Source organism: Primulina eburnea, chromosome 1 (assembly GCF_022965805.1).
Source record: "Primulina eburnea isolate SZY01 chromosome 1, ASM2296580v1, whole genome shotgun sequence".
NCBI lineage: Eukaryota > Viridiplantae > Streptophyta > Magnoliopsida > Lamiales > Gesneriaceae > Primulina > Primulina eburnea.
In genome coordinates, this window is record NC_133101.1 from 56,258,260 (window position 1) to 56,277,947 (window position 19,688).

The window sequence follows — 19,688 nt, forward strand, 5'->3', positions numbered from 1 at the left end:
CAAAACATTTTTTATCCTCCAAAATATAATAAACAAAAACTCTTTATAATTCACCACATGTGTCAATTTTATAAGACATGTCAGAATAATGAAAAAAATTATTTTATATCAAAAATATTAAATTTAATTGGGAATATGTATCAAGTCGATCTATTTCATGAATATAAATATTTTAGATATACTTTTTTTAATGAATGTCGTTCTTCATTACACATCACCAATATAATTACATTGAAACTCTTGTAATATTGTTTCACATATCAATTTTATGAAACAGATCTCCAATCTGGTCCAACTCATGAAAAAATATTAATTTTTTTGTCAAAGTATTACCTTTGATAGTGCGTATAGATCGGGTCGACCCATTATACTAATACAGATATATTAGACTATCTTAAAAGAGATTTAATCAATGATTTATTAATTTCAATCTTTATTAATATTTCATTAAAGAAAATAAATTATTATGATAATAATCTTTATTAATATTTCATTAAAGAAAATAAATTATTATGATATCGTATTATATCATCCTTAAAAAGGAAATTAGATGCAATTTTGTCTTTCATTTTATTTTATTAGTCTATGTCGTTAAATTTCAATGTGAGTTCTCGATCTCTATATATTTTATTCAATTTTGATCTTTTCCCGACGTAACATTGGCCTGACTTATGATATGCCATTCATGTCGTGCATCAAATTTTTTAAATTAAAAAACTAAAATTATCAAAAATTGAAAAATATTTTATTAAATTCAAATTTGACTATATAAATAATTAAAATTGAAAAGAAGTAAATATAATCGAAGAAAATGTAATATTAGAAAGAAACATATATAATAGAAGAAAATATAACTTCTTCTCGTAAAATAATTCTTTTTATTAATATTATCAAATAAAGTTGCAATTTGATTTTTCATTAATCAATAAAAAAACACCACTGTTTTTTTTTTTTTTTTTTACATTCCTCATAAAATAATTTTTTTATTAGCATTATCAAATAAAGTTTCATATTATTTTCCAAAAATAAAAATAAAAATCCTCCTGGTATCTTCTTCGTTGCTTCTTTGGAGGAGTAAACATCCAACCGTTGTTGGTAGCGGAAAATTGATTATCCGACCTACGAATGTATGAACATAGCCCACCCTTGACCATTATAACTCTCTTATTGAGCCATCTTCGCCGCTCCTACCCGTATTTTTACCGCTGAGTTCCTACATATGGCCGCTCGATCCAATTAATCTTCTTCGAGGAGCTGAATAATTAACCGCCTTTTCAAGGTAACGCACATACCTTCGATTCAGATTCTTTTTGTGTGTTTCCAAGTTTTTTGGATGTGGGTTTTTCAGGATAGTTGGTAGAATTTTTCTTATGGATGGAAAGCAGGTAGTTGTAAATTCATTTGTAATTTTTGTCGAATTACGTGCATTAAAGTGGAATTTTCAAGATTTTTAGCGGATGTAAATGCCTTGTGGTCTCACACCTGCTGTTTACTGATGGGTTATTTCAAATTTTTAGTTGATTTTTAGCTAGTGATTAATGATAGATGTATAAATTGAACAGTGATTGTGCGTTAACCATTTGATGTATGGCAAATTAGAGATGACTGGTGCATGTAAGATAAACATTTTCTAATGTTTCTTTGATGAATGATGCAGGTTGGAAAATATTAGTTGTGTTTTCTTTACGTTTCAACTTATGATCATTTGAGATTTTGTCGTTTAATAAGCACGTGTTATTCGTGTCAAATTTCGATGCTATTTTTTTTTTATTAACATTGGAAATGGGGATCTTGTTTCCAATTATAAAAAAGCAGCAATCTTTTTTGTATTTTTTAGTTTCAGAGTTATTGCTCTGCACTTATCAGCTAGATCGTTCAATGGACGTTTCAAATGGCTCAGAGTCTTTTGATGAAACAACATACGCAGAAGTTAAATCTTTCTTTGAATCATCTCCTCCATTAAAAGATGGCGATGAAATAAGAAGAAAAGTAGAAGAATTTGTGGAAAAGAGATGTTCACCAGCAGGCATGTTTGTTGGTTTTAGCCCCCTAGATAGATGTACATGTTTCCTTCTCTCTGACATAGCGTTCTTGAATTTGTTAATATATGAATCTTCAGTGAATGAAATAAACAATAGGGTGGTATGCGTGACATCTGGTGGGACAACTGTTCCGTTGGAACAGCGATGTGTTCGTTACATTGACAACTTCAGCTCTGGTCACAGGGGAGCTGCATCGACGGAGTAAATCGCATAAACTTTTACTTTTACCGGTAGTTTTTGACAATTTTGTGATGTACTCTGACTTGGAAAATTTTATTTACGAAACTACAGATACTTTTTGAAGGCTGGATATTCTGTAATTTTTCTTTATCGGAGGTTAGTATTTCCTTGATTTCATGCATTTGTGACATAATAAAATCTTATTCTCATTTTACTAGCAAAATATAGCTTATGATAACAGTATGAAAATGTGCATACAGAGGAACCTGTCAACCATATTGTAGATATCTTCCTGATGATCCACTGCTTGAGTGTTTTGACGTCATCGATGGATCAACTGTTACAGGTAATAGTTTCTTTATTCACACAAACATTTTTTTTTTTGCAGAACTCTTTGGAGTTTTGATGGAATGCTATCAACAACAGTTTGATGCTTGAAATGATATAGGGGGATACTAATTCTACATCGTCAAAAATGTTTTAGAATGCGGCCCACTCTGTTTCTTTTGGTTGAAACATCCTCTTTTTTTTTATGTCAGTCACAACGTGAAAGGATAACACTGGATCAGTATTATTACTTTTTTGCTTATTGATTGCATCGCATAAAGCATTGATTGACAATTGTTCACTTCATACTGTATTCAGTGCACCCAACGCATGCTGAGAAGGTGAAGATGGCCATCAGTGAACATCGTGCTGTAAGGATATTCCCTTCCTTTTTCCCGCAATTTTTTGTCATCGATGATTATTTGCTTGTCTTTGGTGTGCTTAGCACATAACTTTTACTCAAATTTGTCGCAGGCTATCAGAGGTCACTTGTTGAAACTTCCCTTTACAACCATATTTGAGTATCTGCAGGTTATCTTCATTTCCTAGCATTGTTTGCTCTCCATTATCCAGATATCTATTTGTTTTGGTCATCTCCTCCATTTAATGAACATAAATGTTTGTGAGCAGCTTTTGCGGTTGGTTGCCTTTTCAATGAGGTGTCTTGGATCAAAAGCTTTGTTCTATCTTGCTGCAGCAGTTTCTGATTTTTATGTTCCTTGGGAGAGCATGGTAATGGACTTACTCAATATGTGATCTTTAGCATTTAGCGCGTAAAAGTGGATTGATGTGGGTATTGATTATTGCATACTTCTATAAAACACACAATTTGAGATGACATATTTAAGGAATATGATTGGAAAACTAAATTTCAATTTATTGCATTGTGAGAATTGTCTTCATCGCATTCTTCCTAATCGCAAATCGGTTGATTGCAATGTGTTTGCTTCCAAGTTACGAAGCATGATATTGCTCATCTGCACCACTCTTTATGGATCCTTCATGATGCTTTGTGTAAGTTAGTAGCATTCGTAGGCAATGTACTATCGGCATCATAGGATCCATAGTGTTCCGGAACAGTGAATATCTTTAAGAACTCTGATTGTTTCCTACTACACCGCTTCCCCCAAAGAGAATTTTGTCGGTATTATGAACCACTGCTGGTTATCTTTGTTAAAAGTAAAGAGACTGCCAATTTTTTTGATAATTTTACTTTTGTCTTAATAGGATGAATGACTGAGGATTAACATTCTTTGAAATCAGGTTCTTAATGGGAGGATTTCAAACCTTTTCTTTAGCACATCAAACCATAATTTCATTACTGCCTGGACCTCACTTATGGAGTACAGTGGATTGAAAACATCCCAACTATCTTGCCTCTTTGCCTAAACTTGTTTTTATCATTTGCTATCTTTCTCTCCTACTAGCGCTCTCCACAATTTTAAATCCTTGCATGGAATTTTTCTGCAAACTATAAAGTCCAAGAATGGGGCTGGGGATATGAACTTATATGATGCTTGAATTTATGAATGAAAAGCATGAATTGACTGTTCAGATTGTGTCCAAGCAATGATTAAGAGCCTGTTTTTATTGTTTTAGGCCATTAATTTTAAAAAATGAGATTAATTTTACTTGATGCAATGGAAAGACGATAATGTCATGGCTCTTTGAGAGAGTTATTCGTGAATCAAACTGATGTCAGAATTTTGTTTGCTATTTTACCTCATGATTGACTCAATTTACAGGCAGAGCATAAAATTCAATCTGGCTTAGGTCCTCTGGATATGCGCCTTAATCAGGCCCCGAAGATGCTTTCTGTGCTCAGGAAAGATTGGGCACCTGTGGCCTTCTGCATATCATTTAAGGTTAGAAACTTGTTGTTGAGGATGTTCACATTCTACTATCTCAACTATGATATTAACGGGACGACTTGAACAAAATACTCTACTACATTGTTGTGGTATGTCATAACTGTGAAATGACACAAATGTGAGACTTTTATAATATCTTAAGGTGTGGTGAAATTTATGTATTTTATTCTGCTTAATACAACAGCTAGAAACAGATAAAATGATTCTGCTGAAGAAGGCTGGTTTAGCTCTGAAAAAGTATAAAATGCATATGGTGGTGGCGAATGAGCTTCTAACCCGTAAAGATGAAGTTATAGTCGTCACCGAGAGTGGAAATTTTGTGGTTCAACGCGACAAAAGTCAGCCTGCTGCTGATGTTGAAAGCCCGCTGATTGAACTAATCATGGCCAAGCATTCTTCTTATATAGATTCTGTTTGATAATTCGAAGCAAATATCATTCTTGTTCATCAAAATAACTGATTTGATATAGTGTATCCTTCAAAATATAAATTAATTCCTCCCTCTTGTTAACTTTAAGACGTATTTATGTATGACATTGTAACAAAAGGATTATTAAATCTTTTTTTCCTGCCGAAAACTGCTCTAGTTGTTGCAAATTATTCTTCAAGGTTCATAATGCATCTTATCTGTAATAATATATAATTTATTGTATTAAGTTCAAGCTCCCCAACTCTAATTCCTGGATCCGGCTTCCGACTTTGACAACGTGGCTTAGGTTTACATATATATGACTTAAGTATATGTTTAACATAAATGAATCAACTACTTACTTTGGCAAGGTACCTAATTCATATAATTCTCATATAGTTCACTTCTTTTCATTTTTTTAGCATGCTCGATTCATGCAATTTGTGTGAGTACTACTAGTGCTGTTTAGCTCAAATCTTGGAAGCTCATAAACAAAAGCACAACAGATGAAAGTCCAAGAGAGCTGCAGTTGGCCCAAGAAAAGCACGATGCGACGAGCCAAAGCCATTATCTAACACTGGAAGATCGTGAAATACAGTCTAAACTAAGCAAGGAAAATAATCAGAAGAGTCATCGACAAATCAACACAACAAGCTATAACAAAACTCTGCAGAATTTTATGCCAATTTTATGTCGTTTATTTCAACTTCTAGTTTTACTAGCAAAGTCTTCTAAATATTCCATATGTTCACCAATCTTCCTTGTAAAAATGTTGATCAAATTCATAACAACATAATTAGATTTCGATGTTGTTAATGGATTCCTCGTGTAATTTCATCATATTCCTCATTTTATGTTTTCATTTTTTTGGAGTCATTTCGAAGAGTTAGAACGTACGACCAAATCGAGGTCCACAATGTTTGATTAAATAAATCAGATTATTTCACAACTTTGACACTGATCACGTGTCTGACACGCCCCGTAATTTTCATGATAAACAAATATTTTATGTGAAATTATTGATTATCTAACTGCGAAATTACATTATTTAAGACAACAAATACAAATAAAAAGTGTGCATCAATGGATATATATATATATTAGATATATATATATATATATATATATATATATATATATATATATATATATATATATATATTTCGAAAAATATCCATATTATTTTGTACAAGTTCAAAGGTTTGATAGTGAGTAGAGATGGAACCTAAAAAGACTAGAGGTTGTAGAAGAATGACTGGAATAGTTGCATGTTATGTTCCCACTATAATCTTTTTTCGTGCTCACCACCATATTCATTGTCGTTGATAATATAACATAAAAATACACAAAAATTGAAATTAACATTGTAATTATTTGTATACATCATTTACTAGTTGGATTTAGGTAAAAAATTGTGTGAGACAGTCTCACGAGTTGTATTTTGTGAAGTGAATCTCTTATTTGATCATCCATGAAAAAATATTACTTTTTTACTGCCAAGAGTATTATTTTTTATTGTGAATATCAGTAGGATTGATCTGTATCACAGATAAAGATTCGTGAGATCGTCTCACAAAAAATCTACTCGTGGATTTGTGCAGTGTGGCTTGGCTTTGCGAAATCAATTTTGAGAATGTGGCCTAGTTTTACCGATATATTGCTTTAGTAAAATCATGGACTTTAGATTTTTGAGGCATGAGGCAAGCACACAAAAAATGGCGTCCTTAAAAGCTTCATATTCATATATTTTTTTCATCTATAAAATATGATAGTATAAATAAAATGAATTCTAGAAATAAAAGATAGACAAAATATATCATCCAAAACAATATGTAATAAAAAAAAAATAGTGACAAAGCCAAAACCATCTAAACAAAATATGAAATTCATGTTTCGAACCAGTACATAGTCACTTGAATATTGTTCATCTCTCGATTTTGAAAACAAAAGTATTGATTAAGTTTGCAAAACCAATTTTCTCAACCATTTTCTCATTATCGATAACAAAACCAAGTCATTTAGCATTTCTTGTAACATAGTTGATCGAAAATAAGTTTCAAACAACTTCAACTTGAAAAAACTAATTTCGACAGATGCAGATTTTGATGGAACAAAAATTATGCAGCCAAATGTGGCTTAGGTTTACATATATATGACTTTTGTATATGTTTATTTCTAACTAATTGGATTTGTGTAGCGTGATATGACCTTATGCAAGAAACTACTTTGGCCAGAGATGGTCAAGTATTAGTTTTATGATTTTATGTAAAGAAAAATTGATTATTTATATATTATTTATGTAAGTTGGTTTATATTAGGTATACTATTTACCAAAAAATTAGAGTAAATAAGAAATGTTTACATTTGAAAATGATTTGAAACCTTAATAATAAAAAAATAGTAAGGATAACATCTCCAACTTGTAAAATAAAATGAGGTATGCTTAATCATCACTATTTCTGGAAAATTTTATTTTCTTCCATGCACTATAATTTAAGGTAATATAATATTAATTTATATTTATTTTTTTTATAAAAATAACTTTGAAATTTGAGAGTAATTAAAATCAAATGGAAATTAGTTTTTAATATACTCTATAATTTAATTTCTTTTGAATGAACTTTCACATATTATGGTAATAAATAATATACCTATCATTAGCATTATCATTTTGTAATGATTAGCTGGTTAATAAACGATAAAAAAAATGTCTACTAAATCTTAATGTAAGTAAAATATAATTTTTTATTCTTTAAATTAAACCTTTTGAGTAATATATTTTACTTCAAAATTAAGCAAATATTAATGAATGTGTCCATAAATTTCTTTAAAAAAAATTGTAATTAATTTTCAAAAAAAACATTTGTGACCATGCTTAATTATGATATATTATATTACGGAATTAATTAATCATCATTATTTTATGAATACTACAAAGATAATTCGGCAATGAAATAAATTACTAGAAATGTCAATATAATTTATACAACTAAAAATTTATGTAAAAAATAATTTCAAGAATGTATAAATAAATGTTAGAATTTTAATTATTAATTTTTATGGTAATCGAAGATTTGCATGGTAATTATTTACGCAGGCATGCGTAATCATATTAATGTAATTTATTTAATTTATAATTTTAGAGTAATAATTATGTATTTCCTATGTTATTTTATTTTATTTTAAATTGTTTGTTAATTCGACCGTTGAAACTAAATTATTTATTATTTTCTCTTTTGTTGACTTTGGGTTTGAAAGAAATTTTTTTATATTATGCAAAAGAGTTAAAGGATATTCCCATATAGTGGGGTCCATTGCTTTTCCCAAAACTGGCCGTTTTAGATTTTTAAATCAACGGCCAGATTTCTCCTCATCGACGGACCTCATTACTCGACCGTTATCCAAACCACCGAGCTATTTATTCCTATGAAATGTTTCAAATTTGAAACATCTTCCAGGTTTCTTTCCATTTCGATTTGTTCTTCTGCCTGGGAAATTCGCTGTTTCAGCTTCGATATATAAGATTTTCAGGGTTTTTTTTTGGTTTCGGTTAGAGGAAAAACAAGGGAACAAAATGGTGAAAATGACTCCTAATTCGCCGGATTCATCTCCGGTGACAATCACGGTCACTTCCTCAGGTGGATCTAGAAACTTAGGATTGACGAGCCCGAGGCCACGCCACTCGATTTCTCACAACCCCAATTCTCCGCTCAGCGGTAGCCGCGAAGATCGCAGAGCTTCTTCCAGTGGTGGTGGACGATATCTTTCTTTCTCGAAAGACAGCACCGAAGAATTCGTGGCATACACAGTACACATTCCTCCAACCCCAGATCATCGGGTGTTTTCCAACTCACGAAACAGCCCTGTCCATGACTATAGCAAAAGTAGAGGAAAAAATGGAAAAACCCCTAGTGAGGGGTTCATCAAGGACACAATTTTTACAGGGGGCTTCAAGTCAGAAACGAAAGCTCATGCTAGAAAAAGCTCAGAAGATGAGCCTGCCATTGAGAAATCTAAAATGCTTTGTGGAATGGAAGGCTGCGATGAAAAGGCTGGAGATGGAAAATTCAAGAATTATTGCGAGTGTGGGTTTAGAATTTGCCAGGATTGTTACTCAGATTGTCTGAGAAATGATGGAGGACGTTGCCCGGGATGTAAAGAGACATATAAAGAAGTTAGCGATGGTGAACGTGAGGACGAACAGCAGTCTGAGGAGAAGGATCAGGCAAATCCACTGCCTTCTTGGAGTAATAGAGTTAAGCTGGAGAAGAATTTCTCTTTGGTTCAGTCTTTCAAGAATCCGAACCATGATTTTGATCACTCGAGGTGGCTGTTTGAGACAAAGGGAACTTATGGATATGGGAATGCCTTGTGGCCAAGGGACGGTTACGAGTTTGGAAGAGGGACTGGGTATGAAAACCCCCCAGATTTTAGTGACAGAAGGAACAAGCCATTGACAAGGAAAATTGGGGTTTCTGCAGCAATAATTAGCCCATACAGGTATCGAGGTTTATTGCTTTTTTTATTTATGTTGTTTGACAACCTTTTCTCTCTGCGATTCTTATACATAATGGAATGATGTTATTCATACTTAGTTTATCTCGTCCCTTCCTCACTCTTCCAGTAGCCCAATATCTAAAAGAAAGAGTGCGAGATCTTAATTAGCAGAAATCTGTAATTGGTCCTTTAATTTCATGAAAATTATTTTTCTTTTGACAGGTTTTAAATTATAAATAAATTGATGTACGAGTTGTTATTATGCAGATTACTAGTGATTCTTCGTCTTGGAGCTCTTGCTTGCTTCTTAGCATGGAGGATAATGCATCCTAATCATGAAGCTATTTGGTTGTGGTTAATGTCTGTTATTTGTGAATGTTGGTTTGCATTTTCCTGGCTTCTTGATCAACTTCCGAAGCTTTGCCCAGTGAAAAGAGTGACTGACCTCTCTGTCCTGAAAGAGCGGTTCGAATCCTCAGAACCAAATCTGAGGAACCCCAAAAACTTATCTGATCTGCCGGGAATTGATATCTTCGTTTCTACGGCTGATCCAGATAAAGAGCCACCACTTGTGACTGCAAATACAATTCTATCTATTCTTGCTGTTAATTATCCCGTTGAAAAGGTGGCATGTTACTTGTCAGATGATGGAGGCTCTCTTGTAACATTTGAAGCCCTGGCTGAGGCTGCTAGCTTTGCAAAAATATGGGTTCCTTTCTGTAGAAAACATAAGATAGAACCTAGGAATCCCGAGGCATACTTCAGCCAAAAACGCGACCCACTTAAGAACAAAGTGAGACTGGACTTTGTGAGGGACAGAAGACGGGTTAAGAGAGAATATGATGAATTCAAAGTGAGGATTAATGCCTTGCCTGAATCCATCAGGAGAAGATCAGATGCTTACAATGCTCAAGCAGAGCTACGGGCAAAAAAGAAACAGTTCGAACTTGGGATAAATCCAAGCGAATCTCTTAAGGTATCAAAAGCTACTTGGATGGCCGATGGAAGCCACTGGCATGGAACTTGGTCATCAGCAGAGGAAGGCCACTCAAGAGTCGATCACGAGGGCATCATACAGGTAACAGTTCTCTCTGAAATTATTGCTTTCAAACTTATCTGTTCACACATTATATGGTTTATTATTATTAACTTGAAGAAACTATGCATGGTTAACTTATGTTGTCTTGATTCAAGTTTGAGGTCCTAACATCACTTTTGTAAATGCAGATAATGCTAGTCCCCGCAGGTCCAGAACCACTTTTTGGTAATGAAGCCGATGAGGAAAACTTGATTGACATGACAGATGTGGACATCAGAATGCCGATGCTAGTTTACGTGTCTCGTGAGAAACGACCTGGTTTTGATCACAACAAGAAAGCTGGTGCAATGAATGCTTTAGTCCGGTCAAGTGCAATAATGTCAAATGGTGCATTCATTCTAAATCTTGATTGTGACCACTACATCTACAATTCAATGGCTGTGAGAGAAGGAATGTGCTTTATGCTAGACAGAGGCGGTGACAAAATTTGCTATGTTCAGTTCCCACAGAGGTTTGAAGGCATTGATCCGAATGATCGTTATGCAAACCACAACACAGTGTTCTTTGATGTTAGCATGAGAGCCCTTGATGGATTACAAGGTCCCATGTATGTGGGGACAGGCTGCATTTTCAGGAGAATAGCTCTCTATGGATTTAGTCCCCCAAGAGCCACGGAACATCATGGATGGTTCGGTAGACAAAAGACAAGAAAACTTCTGAGAAAATCCAAGGAGAAAGGGGACCAAATAGATGATGAAATGCTCTTGCCTGTCATCGGAAATCAAAACGATGATGAAGACGATGCTGCCAAAGCCTCACTTGCAAAGCAGTTTGGGAACTCTACTTCTCTTATCGACTCGATTGCTGTAGCTGAATTCGGGGGAAGGCTACTTCATGATCTGAGAGGAAAAGGCTACCTCGGAAGGCCAGCGGGCTCTCTTGCTGTGCAACGTGAACCATTAGATGCTTCAGCTCTCTCTGAAGCAGTGAGCGTTATTACTTGTTTCTATGAGGATAAAACCGAGTGGGGAAACAGGGTAGGATGGATATACGGTTCTGTGACAGAAGATGTTGTTACAGGTTATAGGATGCACAATAGAGGTTGGAGATCGGTGTACTGCATTACTAAGAGAGATGCATTCAGAGGTACAGCTCCCATCAATTTAACCGACAGGCTCAACCAAGTTCTTCGTTGGGCGACTGGTTCAGTTGAGATCTTTTTCTCTCGGAACAATGCCCTGTTAGCGAGCCCAAGAATGAAGTTTCTTCAAAGGGTAGCATATTTCAATGTTGGAATGTACCCATTCACTTCGATTTTCCTACTCGTCTACTGCATTCTTCCAGCACTTTCACTCTTCTCAGGAAAGTTCATCGTCCAGTCCTTGGACATCACATTTCTAGTATTTTTATTGGCCATCACACTCACTCTCTGCATGCTGGCGGTCCTGGAAATCAAATGGTCAGGGATCACTCTAGATGACTGGTGGCGAAACGAGCAGTTCTGGTTGATTGGTGGAACCAGCGCACACCCTGCAGCCGTGGTTCAAGGGTTACTCAAAGTCATAGCAGGCATCGACATCTCATTCACATTGACATCAAAATCTTCAGCACCAGACGATGGGGAAGACGAGTTTGCTGAGCTATACGAGTTCAGGTGGACTACTTTGATGATCCCGCCAATTACAATCATAATGTTTAATATGCTTGCCATCGCAGTAGCCATCTCAAGGACTGTTTATAGTCCTTTCCCGCAATGGAGCAAGCTACTGGGAGGTGTGTTCTTCAGCTTCTGGGTGCTTTCTCATCTATACCCGTTCGCAAAGGGACTGATGGGGAGAAAAGGGAAGATCCCGACAATTGTGTATTTATGGTCAGGACTCATCTGCATCGTCATATCATTGCTAACAGTTTACATATACCCTCCTTTGGGAAGCCAAGCAGGCGACTTTAGATTCGAGATACCATGAAGAAAGAGAGGGGTGGCATCCGCGGATAGTTTCAGTTGGAGTTCTTTTTACGCCTGGTGGTGAAGTTACTCTGCTTCATCACGCTACGCTAAATTATTTCATTTTTTTAAACACCTGCTTGCATTGCTGTGTGATTGAATTATATATTATCTTTAAATTCAGTTGGTGATGTATTTTGTAGCCAAATTACATGCAAATGATATCTTTTAGTTCATGCTTGAAATGGTTAACGTCGGAAGAGTGGAGGGCACTTTGAAACAGACTACACACTATCAGTAACAGGAGCATCTTCTTCTGTTGTCATCGTGCAGGAATCGGTCCCCTCATCTTTGGCAATTGATGTTTTTGTAGCTGTAAAGTATGGGCATTTCGGCCTTTGGGGCTCCGCATTTTTCACCTTTTCCTTTTTTGTCATTATCATTGAGTTTCTTGAGCTTTACTCTAGATTTTTATTTCTTTTTTTAAACCCTTATGTAATTTTTTTGTTCTTTGTTGGAAGCTATTTTTATATTATGGGATCAAAATCAATGGAAATGCATTCCACATGAATGCATCCATATAATATTAGTTATGACAAAAAAAGGAACAACATTAAACTAAACAGAGAAACAAAAGTACTCTGGCTCTCCAAAACGAAATGTGGGCCCAACTCAGAATTATTACAGAAGGAGAGGGAGAGGTCCCCCCCATTTTCGAAGTATGAACATTTTTGTAAGCTAAAAATGGACCCCTCGCTTAATTAATGCCACTCCACGTTAATCAATGAAAAACATCGCAATCCACTTATTATTTGTTTCAATCAAAGTAAACCACGTATCATCCTATTCGATCATCAAATATAAAACGGATAATTTATGGTAAAATGTTTCGAATAAGAAATAAGTCGAAAGAACAATAATTAAGGAATTGTTAAAAACATAGATACGCACATACACGTACCAAGAACTGATAGGACCGACAACATCCAAACTTGTCCTTATTTCTTTTGTGCTTTGCTAATGGGATTGGTCCCCTCGCCAGTTTTACGTTTCATTTTAGTAATTATGGATGTTAATTTAATTTATATTCAAAAATGCTGTAATATACATACATGTTTGACTTTGACCCAACGAAATGTTTGTTTTATTTCAATAGAAGAGAATAAAGAAAATAGAATACAAATTTCACACCCAGTCTGTGAGTAACTCATCAATCAATCAAAATAAACATAGATTTTACAAGAGGGAATTAATTGGTAATAAAATAATTATCGACAAAATTTTAAAAAAAATTGGAAAAAAATTTGAAAGAAATATGGAGAGAAAATAGATAAAAGTAACTTTGAGGAATTTACCGATGGAGGAGGGAGGTGTAGCAGAGCAGAGGAAGAGCAAAAGTTCTCACGTCGAGTGTTCGTACAAATCGAATGCGGCCCACAATGAATCTAATGGACAAGGCCGTCTGGAGTCGAGCCGCTGCCATGGTTTCCCGCTGCCGCTCCAGTGGAGCAGGCTCACCGGTCCGGGGTGGAGGTCGCGGCAGCTCCCCCTCACGTTATCACCTCCTAATCCATGTTGGTTCCACCTGTGCTCGATCGGAGCCACGTCGCCGGCGAACACCAGTAAAAATGGTGGCAGCGAGCCCAGGTCGTAGATCCTATTGGTGCTTGTTTTCTGAATCTCCATCCATTTCTCGATCCGGCGGGTGTACCCGAACTGCCTCCATTTTCCCAGATCCATTACCATCACTCCCGTATTGAAATAACAAGGGTTCCGCCCGGAGAACACGCCGGAGAATGAAGGGTCGGACCAGAAATGGTCGGTGAAGTATTTGGTGAAATTGGCGTGGCAGTATTCCGGTGCGCCGATTGTTTTTCTACCTAAGCTAGTTCTCCAGAGTTTTGCTATATCATCAACGACTACGAGATCTGAATCCAAGTATATCACTCTCGTCACACAACTCTCCAGAATATCGGCCAAATAATTTCGAGCATAATTCAATGGCTGCTCGAGCGCTTGCCTAACGGAGCTCGATATCAGGCTCCGTGCTCTCTCAGGGTCAAAATAATACACTTTAAACTTCAATTCAGGGAAAGTTGAACGAACCAGAGTCTCGAGGCCGGTCTCCGTGACCAGGAAATGGAAGAACACGCTTTCAGGACACTTGGAATGCTGGAGAACTGAATGCACAGCCGCAACTGATCCACGTAAATACTCTACATCGAGCGTAATCGCCACATGAACGAGAGACGGGTCGCAGACGCTGGGTTTCTCCAACTTCGACAAGCGGCAGTCGTCGGCATTGCGGAATACCGGGGCTTTTCTGAAGGATGATTTATCCAACGAATGCGTATCGGTGGGTAATCTGAGATATCGGGAATATTCCACGTGAGAGGATCTTATAGCTTCCGCAGGAGGAAATGATTGTAGGGAAGGGGATAACACAATCATCACCATCGCCGCAGAGAAAAACCCAGAGAACTTCATTATCCACAGCATTTTTCTTCCCGGGCAGAAAAATCTATCCCTTCTTTTCCTCGTTCTGATGGCGAATGGCTCGGAACAAATGGAGGAGATGAGGAACGCTAAGGTTCCTCTGAGTTCCGCCAGAATGAGTGGCGAACCACAATTTTTTCTTCCCGAAATCCAATGGCAGATCGACTCTCTAATGGTATACCCTGCCCATGGAAGATCAATGGAAGAAGAATAAAAGAACGGATCTCGGCGCTAATATACGCCGACGTGCGTTGCAGTCAGACATTCACCCCTCTCTCCCTCTCTCTTTCGTTTGGAGAAAGGCGAAGAAACAGCAGCTTCTGGATAACAAATATTACAGATTTTTTCTTTTTCTTTTATTCCTTTTCCAACCTGAAAATTGAAATTCTAAGTATTTATTGATATTTATTATGGTCCAATTCAATATCACTATGATATTATACATTAATCATTTTATTCATTCCCCGAAATAAAATTATACGAATACTATAAATTATTCATTCCTATTTTATTTTAGATTTCAAAAGTGAAGAATATCTCCGAATTGATAAAAATTTGTGTGAGACGGTCTGACAGATCATATTTTGTGAGACGGATCTCTTATTTAGGTCATCTAAAAAAAATATTATTTTTTATGCCAATAGTATTACTTTTTATAATGAATATCGGTAGGGTTGACTCGTCTCACAGATAAAGATCCGTGAGACCGTCTCACAAAAGACCTACCACTCCAAATTAAATTTTTGTCATATTTGCGTCTCAAAATATATAATTCATATTTTTTATTTATTAGTATTTACAAATATTTGATTAAATTTTGTAAAGAATATTTATAATCGTTTTTAGAAAAATAATATTAAAGATACTCTTTTTAAATTCAGAAGATTAATATATTTTTTTAATTTAATTAATTAAATTTTACAGGCCAGCTGCCGTTGTCTGGTGTCGCCATTACAATTTACTTCCCAACACGTCCAAATGTCTGAAAACTCCCAGAAAGAACCTCCCTGTACACATGGTCCCTTTTTGTACATTTCACGTACTCTCCTTCGTTTTATAGTTTATTTTTTTTTATTTTTTGACAAAAATTCATGTGAGACAGTTTCACAGATCGTATTTTATGAGATAGATATCTTATTTAGGTAATCACTGAAAAAATCATTATTCACAGATAAAGACCCGTCTCACAGATAAAGATTCGTGAGATCGTCTCACAAGAAACCTACTATTTATTTTTTTGACAAGTTTGAATTATATAAACTGGAGTACAAATAATTTTGATTGTTTTTAAATTATCTTTTGGTTTCTTTCCTTTTAAAAGTATATAAAAATAAGATCGAAGTTAACGACGTCACATCAGAAAAAAGATGCAAAAACAATTTGACACAACCACGATTGAAATTTGTTAACATAGATATTTTCTTCACGAAAAACAAATATGCAAAGAAAATTGAGTGTGTTGGGAGGCTAGCATCATGTAACTTCTGACTTTCTTATTCATTTAATAATTGAATACCAAATAATATGCAATCATTGTAAGAAAGGCCAAATATCCAAGATTCGTTTGAATTATAAGATTATTTTGTTTTGGGGAAAACAACTACTCCAAATAATTTTAAATAAAGTAAGTTTTGTGTGAAACGATCTTACGAATCTTTATCTGTGTGACAGATTGATCTTACCGATATTCACAATAAAAAATAATACCATTAGCATAAAAGTAATAGTTTTTCATAAATGACTCAAATAAGAGATCTATCTTATAAAATATGACATGTGAGACTGTCTCCATAAATTTTTGTCTTTTAAATATTATATGTTTTGTATTACAATAATATAATATGGTAAAAAAACAAGGGCAAACATGTTAATTTTTTTAAAAAAATGGTGGAATGAATGACTGGTGTCTGGTTTTTTATTTAAATTTTTTTGAAAAACGACAAAAAAAAAAAAAAAATAAGGCTTCTTCCTTAGTTCCTTATGGGCTTGTTTGGTAGGGTCCAAGTAACATGAAAATTTAATATATATATTTTTTGCTATAATATTTTAAAAAGAAATTTTAAACGATTTTTGCGTGTAACAAAGTTGAAACATCAATGGGATTTGGGAATTAGTTGCACAAGATTCGAATCGGTTCCACCATAGTTGTCTTAATTGTTTTAAATTATTTATTCGATTTTTTAATACTCAATTTAAAAATTCTTCAAAAAAAAAGTATCATACATTTTACTCAAAACTTCTAGTTTGTCGATGATTCTAAATGTATAATCGAACGCTTGTCTGTGCTGAAACTAGAGCGTCCTATTTCGGGTCAATTGTAATTCTTCGTATTAAAAATTTAAAATTATAATTGATTATAAAATTAAATTAAATCGTAATAACATTATATTTTTTTGTCGGTAATAAAAAGAGAAAATAATGTGATTATGTTTTATGAAGAAAAGGAAAAAATAATAATTGAGGGTAGATAGGAAGTCAGGAGAGTGAAATGAGAAATCTTCTTTTGGAGAAGGAGATGGGGAAGATTTGAAAGCCTCATTAAATTTAGGTAAAAACTTGTGTGAGACGGTCTTACGGGTCAAATTTTGTGAGACGGATCTTTATTTGGGTAATCCATGAAATAATATTGTTTTTTATGCTAAGAGTACTACTTTTTATTGTGAATATGGGTAGGGTTGACCCGTCTCACAGATTGAGATCCGTGAGACGGTCTCACATGAGACCTACTCTTAAATTTAATGGTCTGGCCCACTCAATTTCTATTAATTTATTTGAAACAAAAAGTATACATTAGAAATCATAAAATGCTTTGAAATGTGTACCTGGTACGTCGTATCAATTTGAAGTTGGGTAGGGGGAAATAGGCACATGCATTATGCAACGAAAGGTCTACCGGAAAATGCTATACTACTCTGAGATAATTATCACCCTGTTCCATGTCGGCAAAAACTTATGCGAGATGATCTCACAAGTCGTATTTGTGAGACGGATCTATTATTTGGATCATCCTTGAAAAAGTATTACTTTTTATACTAAGGGTCCGTTTGGTTTGAATGATAAAGTGGGATAGATTATTTTATCCCACTTTATCCGGCGTTTGGTACGAATGATTATTTAACCAAGTCAATCCCTCCTATAAATGATTAGGTTATATTAGGTAGGTTAAAATAATACCTCCTCACCCCTAGGATTATTTATCCTACTCTTAATCCATCATATTTTTCCAATTTTACCCTTCTCCTAAATTCAAACTCACCACCACTTCCCGCCACCAACCGCCGCCGCCGCCCGACCGCCGCCCGACCACCGCGCCGGCCGACCGCCGGCAGAAATTCCGGCCGCCGTCCCTTTCCGGCCGGCGCCGGCCGACCGCCGGCAGAAATTTCCGTCCGCCCCCCGCCCCCCCGCTGGCCGTTTCCGGCCGACCATTTTCGGCCGGCCGGCCGCCGCCGCTGCCAAGAAGGGGAAGGGCAATTTTGTCTTTTCATCAAAAAATTCAAAATTATCCTACACTTAAAAATCTTACCAAACACAATATTATTTTACACAATATATTACAATCAAACCACATCATTTTCTTTATCATTTACATACTAATCATTAGTTTATCCTATCCTTCAAACCAAACGCAGCCTAAGAGTATTACTTTCTATTGTGAATATGGGTAGGGTTGACCCGTCTCACAGATTAATATTTGTGAGACGGATCTCACATGAGACTTACTCTTCCAGGTCGGGTGTGATTTTTGGCTTCACTTAAGCAAATCATTGGAATCTTAGGCGTAATGAATTGAAATTAAGCAACGAAGACTTGGAAGACTAGCAAGTAACCATATATACACTTGCGTTTGCTCTTCTTCCTTCGAAACCAAAGAGACTTTACATTATTTTCCAATTAATGAAATTGTGATTTATTGTGTTGTAATCACAAGTTGGGGTTGTTATATTTTGAGAGAAGATTGTCGATTTCCAAAATTACCAGGAGCTCGGCTAAAGTTTCTTAAGAAAACAATGTTCAACACTAGTCTCAACTTATTTCGATCTTTGTCATTTTCGAATTCTCACCAACAAGCTTAAGAATATGTCTTTTTCTGAAGAATTTGAAGATGGCTTTGTTTATCAACAACAATAATTAACGTTCCAATGGCACAAGGAGAGAGGCAAGAAATTTTCAACGGTATAGACTTCAAAAGATTGACTACAAAAATTGTTGTTCTACTGCATAACTTTGAGTTTGGCAAAGTTTCTGAAAAAAAATCCTCCCACCGTACTTGAAAATGAAGTCGATTCTCATAGGAGGACTGTAGTAGATGCATGGAATCAAAGTGATTTCTTATCCGAAAACTACATTCTAAATAGACTTGACCATGCATGTTGTCGAGTGAAAACCGCAAAAGAGAAGTGAGAAATGTTGGAAAAGAAGTATAATGCGGAAGATGTTGGCTTTAGAAATTTCATCGTGCGACGCTTCGTGGATTTCAAGATAGTAGACTTCAAATATGTGGTTAGTCAAATGCAAAAAATACAAGTACTGTTGAATGAGATTCATACAAAATGGATAAGTCTAAGCGAGTCGTTTCAAGTTGATGTATTGATAGATAAAAACTCCCTCATTTGTGGACGGATTTAAAAACCACTAGAAACACAAGATAAAAGAAATAGGACTCGAGGATTTGATTGTGAGGTTGAGGATTGTAGAGGACACCTGTGATACGAAAAAAAAAGCCAGTAAGTTTGTTGCGAAAGTAAACATGGTGGAGTCCAACAACACATGCAATTAGAGGAAATTTATAGCTGAACCACAACAACAAAGGAATTTGAAGAAGTTGAAGGGAAATTGTTACAACTGCAAGAAACCGAACCACATGGCAAAAGTCTTTGGG

At 35.3% G+C, this 19,688-nt stretch overlaps 3 protein-coding genes across 4 annotated transcripts; 2 read left to right on the plus strand and 1 right to left on the minus strand.

The window, feature by feature from the left end:
• The first annotated feature begins 1,020 nt into the window (after window positions 1–1,020).
• Window positions 1,021–4,987, plus strand: LOC140832417 (phosphopantothenate--cysteine ligase 2-like). Of its 2 annotated transcripts, none has more exons than XM_073196435.1 (10): window positions 1,021–1,279; window positions 1,838–2,026; window positions 2,120–2,243; window positions 2,334–2,378; window positions 2,483–2,568; window positions 2,868–2,920; window positions 3,024–3,080; window positions 3,180–3,281; window positions 4,295–4,414; window positions 4,605–4,987. In XM_073196435.1, the coding sequence occupies exons 2-10, from the start codon at window positions 1,879–1,881 to the stop codon at window positions 4,836–4,838; spliced, it is 969 nt and encodes a 322-aa protein (XP_073052536.1). In that variant the 5' UTR covers window positions 1,021–1,279; window positions 1,838–1,878; the 3' UTR covers window positions 4,839–4,987. The 2 variants fall into 2 exon arrangements, with proteins under 2 accessions (XP_073052536.1, XP_073052545.1); XM_073196444.1 differs by having other exon boundaries at window positions 1,844–2,026.
• Window positions 4,988–8,289: 3,302 nt separating this feature from the next.
• LOC140832430 (cellulose synthase-like protein D5) lies at window positions 8,290–12,546 on the plus strand. Its single transcript, XM_073196457.1, has 3 exons — window positions 8,290–9,329; window positions 9,594–10,404; window positions 10,554–12,546. Exons 1-3 carry the CDS (start codon window positions 8,404–8,406, stop codon window positions 12,330–12,332), a joined length of 3,516 nt encoding a protein of 1,171 aa, XP_073052558.1. The 5' UTR covers window positions 8,290–8,403; the 3' UTR covers window positions 12,333–12,546.
• Window positions 12,547–13,415: 869 nt separating this feature from the next.
• On the minus strand, window positions 13,416–15,184 carry LOC140832436 (probable galacturonosyltransferase-like 7). Its single transcript, XM_073196465.1, has one exon. The coding sequence runs from the start codon at window positions 14,807–14,809 to the stop codon at window positions 13,712–13,714; it is 1,098 nt and encodes a 365-aa protein (XP_073052566.1). The 5' UTR covers window positions 14,810–15,184; the 3' UTR covers window positions 13,416–13,711.
• Between the last annotated feature and the right edge of the window lie 4,504 nt (window positions 15,185–19,688).

Excerpts from the sequence above, each read along its gene's own strand:
- LOC140832430 (XM_073196457.1), top strand. The coding sequence starts at position 8,404 with ATGGTGAAAATGACTCCTAATTCGCCGGATTCATCTCCGGTGACAATC. Across the intron at positions 9,330-9,593 it reads GCAATAATTAGCCCATACAG|ATTACTAGTGATTCTTCGTC; the intron begins GTATCGAGGTTT and ends GTTATTATGCAG. Across the intron at positions 10,405-10,553 it reads ATCACGAGGGCATCATACAG|ATAATGCTAGTCCCCGCAGG; the intron begins GTAACAGTTCTC and ends TTGTAAATGCAG.
- LOC140832417 (XM_073196435.1), top strand. The coding sequence starts at position 1,879 with ATGGACGTTTCAAATGGCTCAGAGTCTTTTGATGAAACAACATACGCA. Across the intron at positions 2,379-2,482 it reads GTAATTTTTCTTTATCGGAG|AGGAACCTGTCAACCATATT; the intron begins GTTAGTATTTCC and ends ATGTGCATACAG. Across the intron at positions 2,921-3,023 it reads CCATCAGTGAACATCGTGCT|GCTATCAGAGGTCACTTGTT; the intron begins GTAAGGATATTC and ends AATTTGTCGCAG.
- LOC140832436 (XM_073196465.1), bottom strand. The coding sequence starts at position 14,809 with ATGCTGTGGATAATGAAGTTCTCTGGGTTTTTCTCTGCGGCGATGGTG.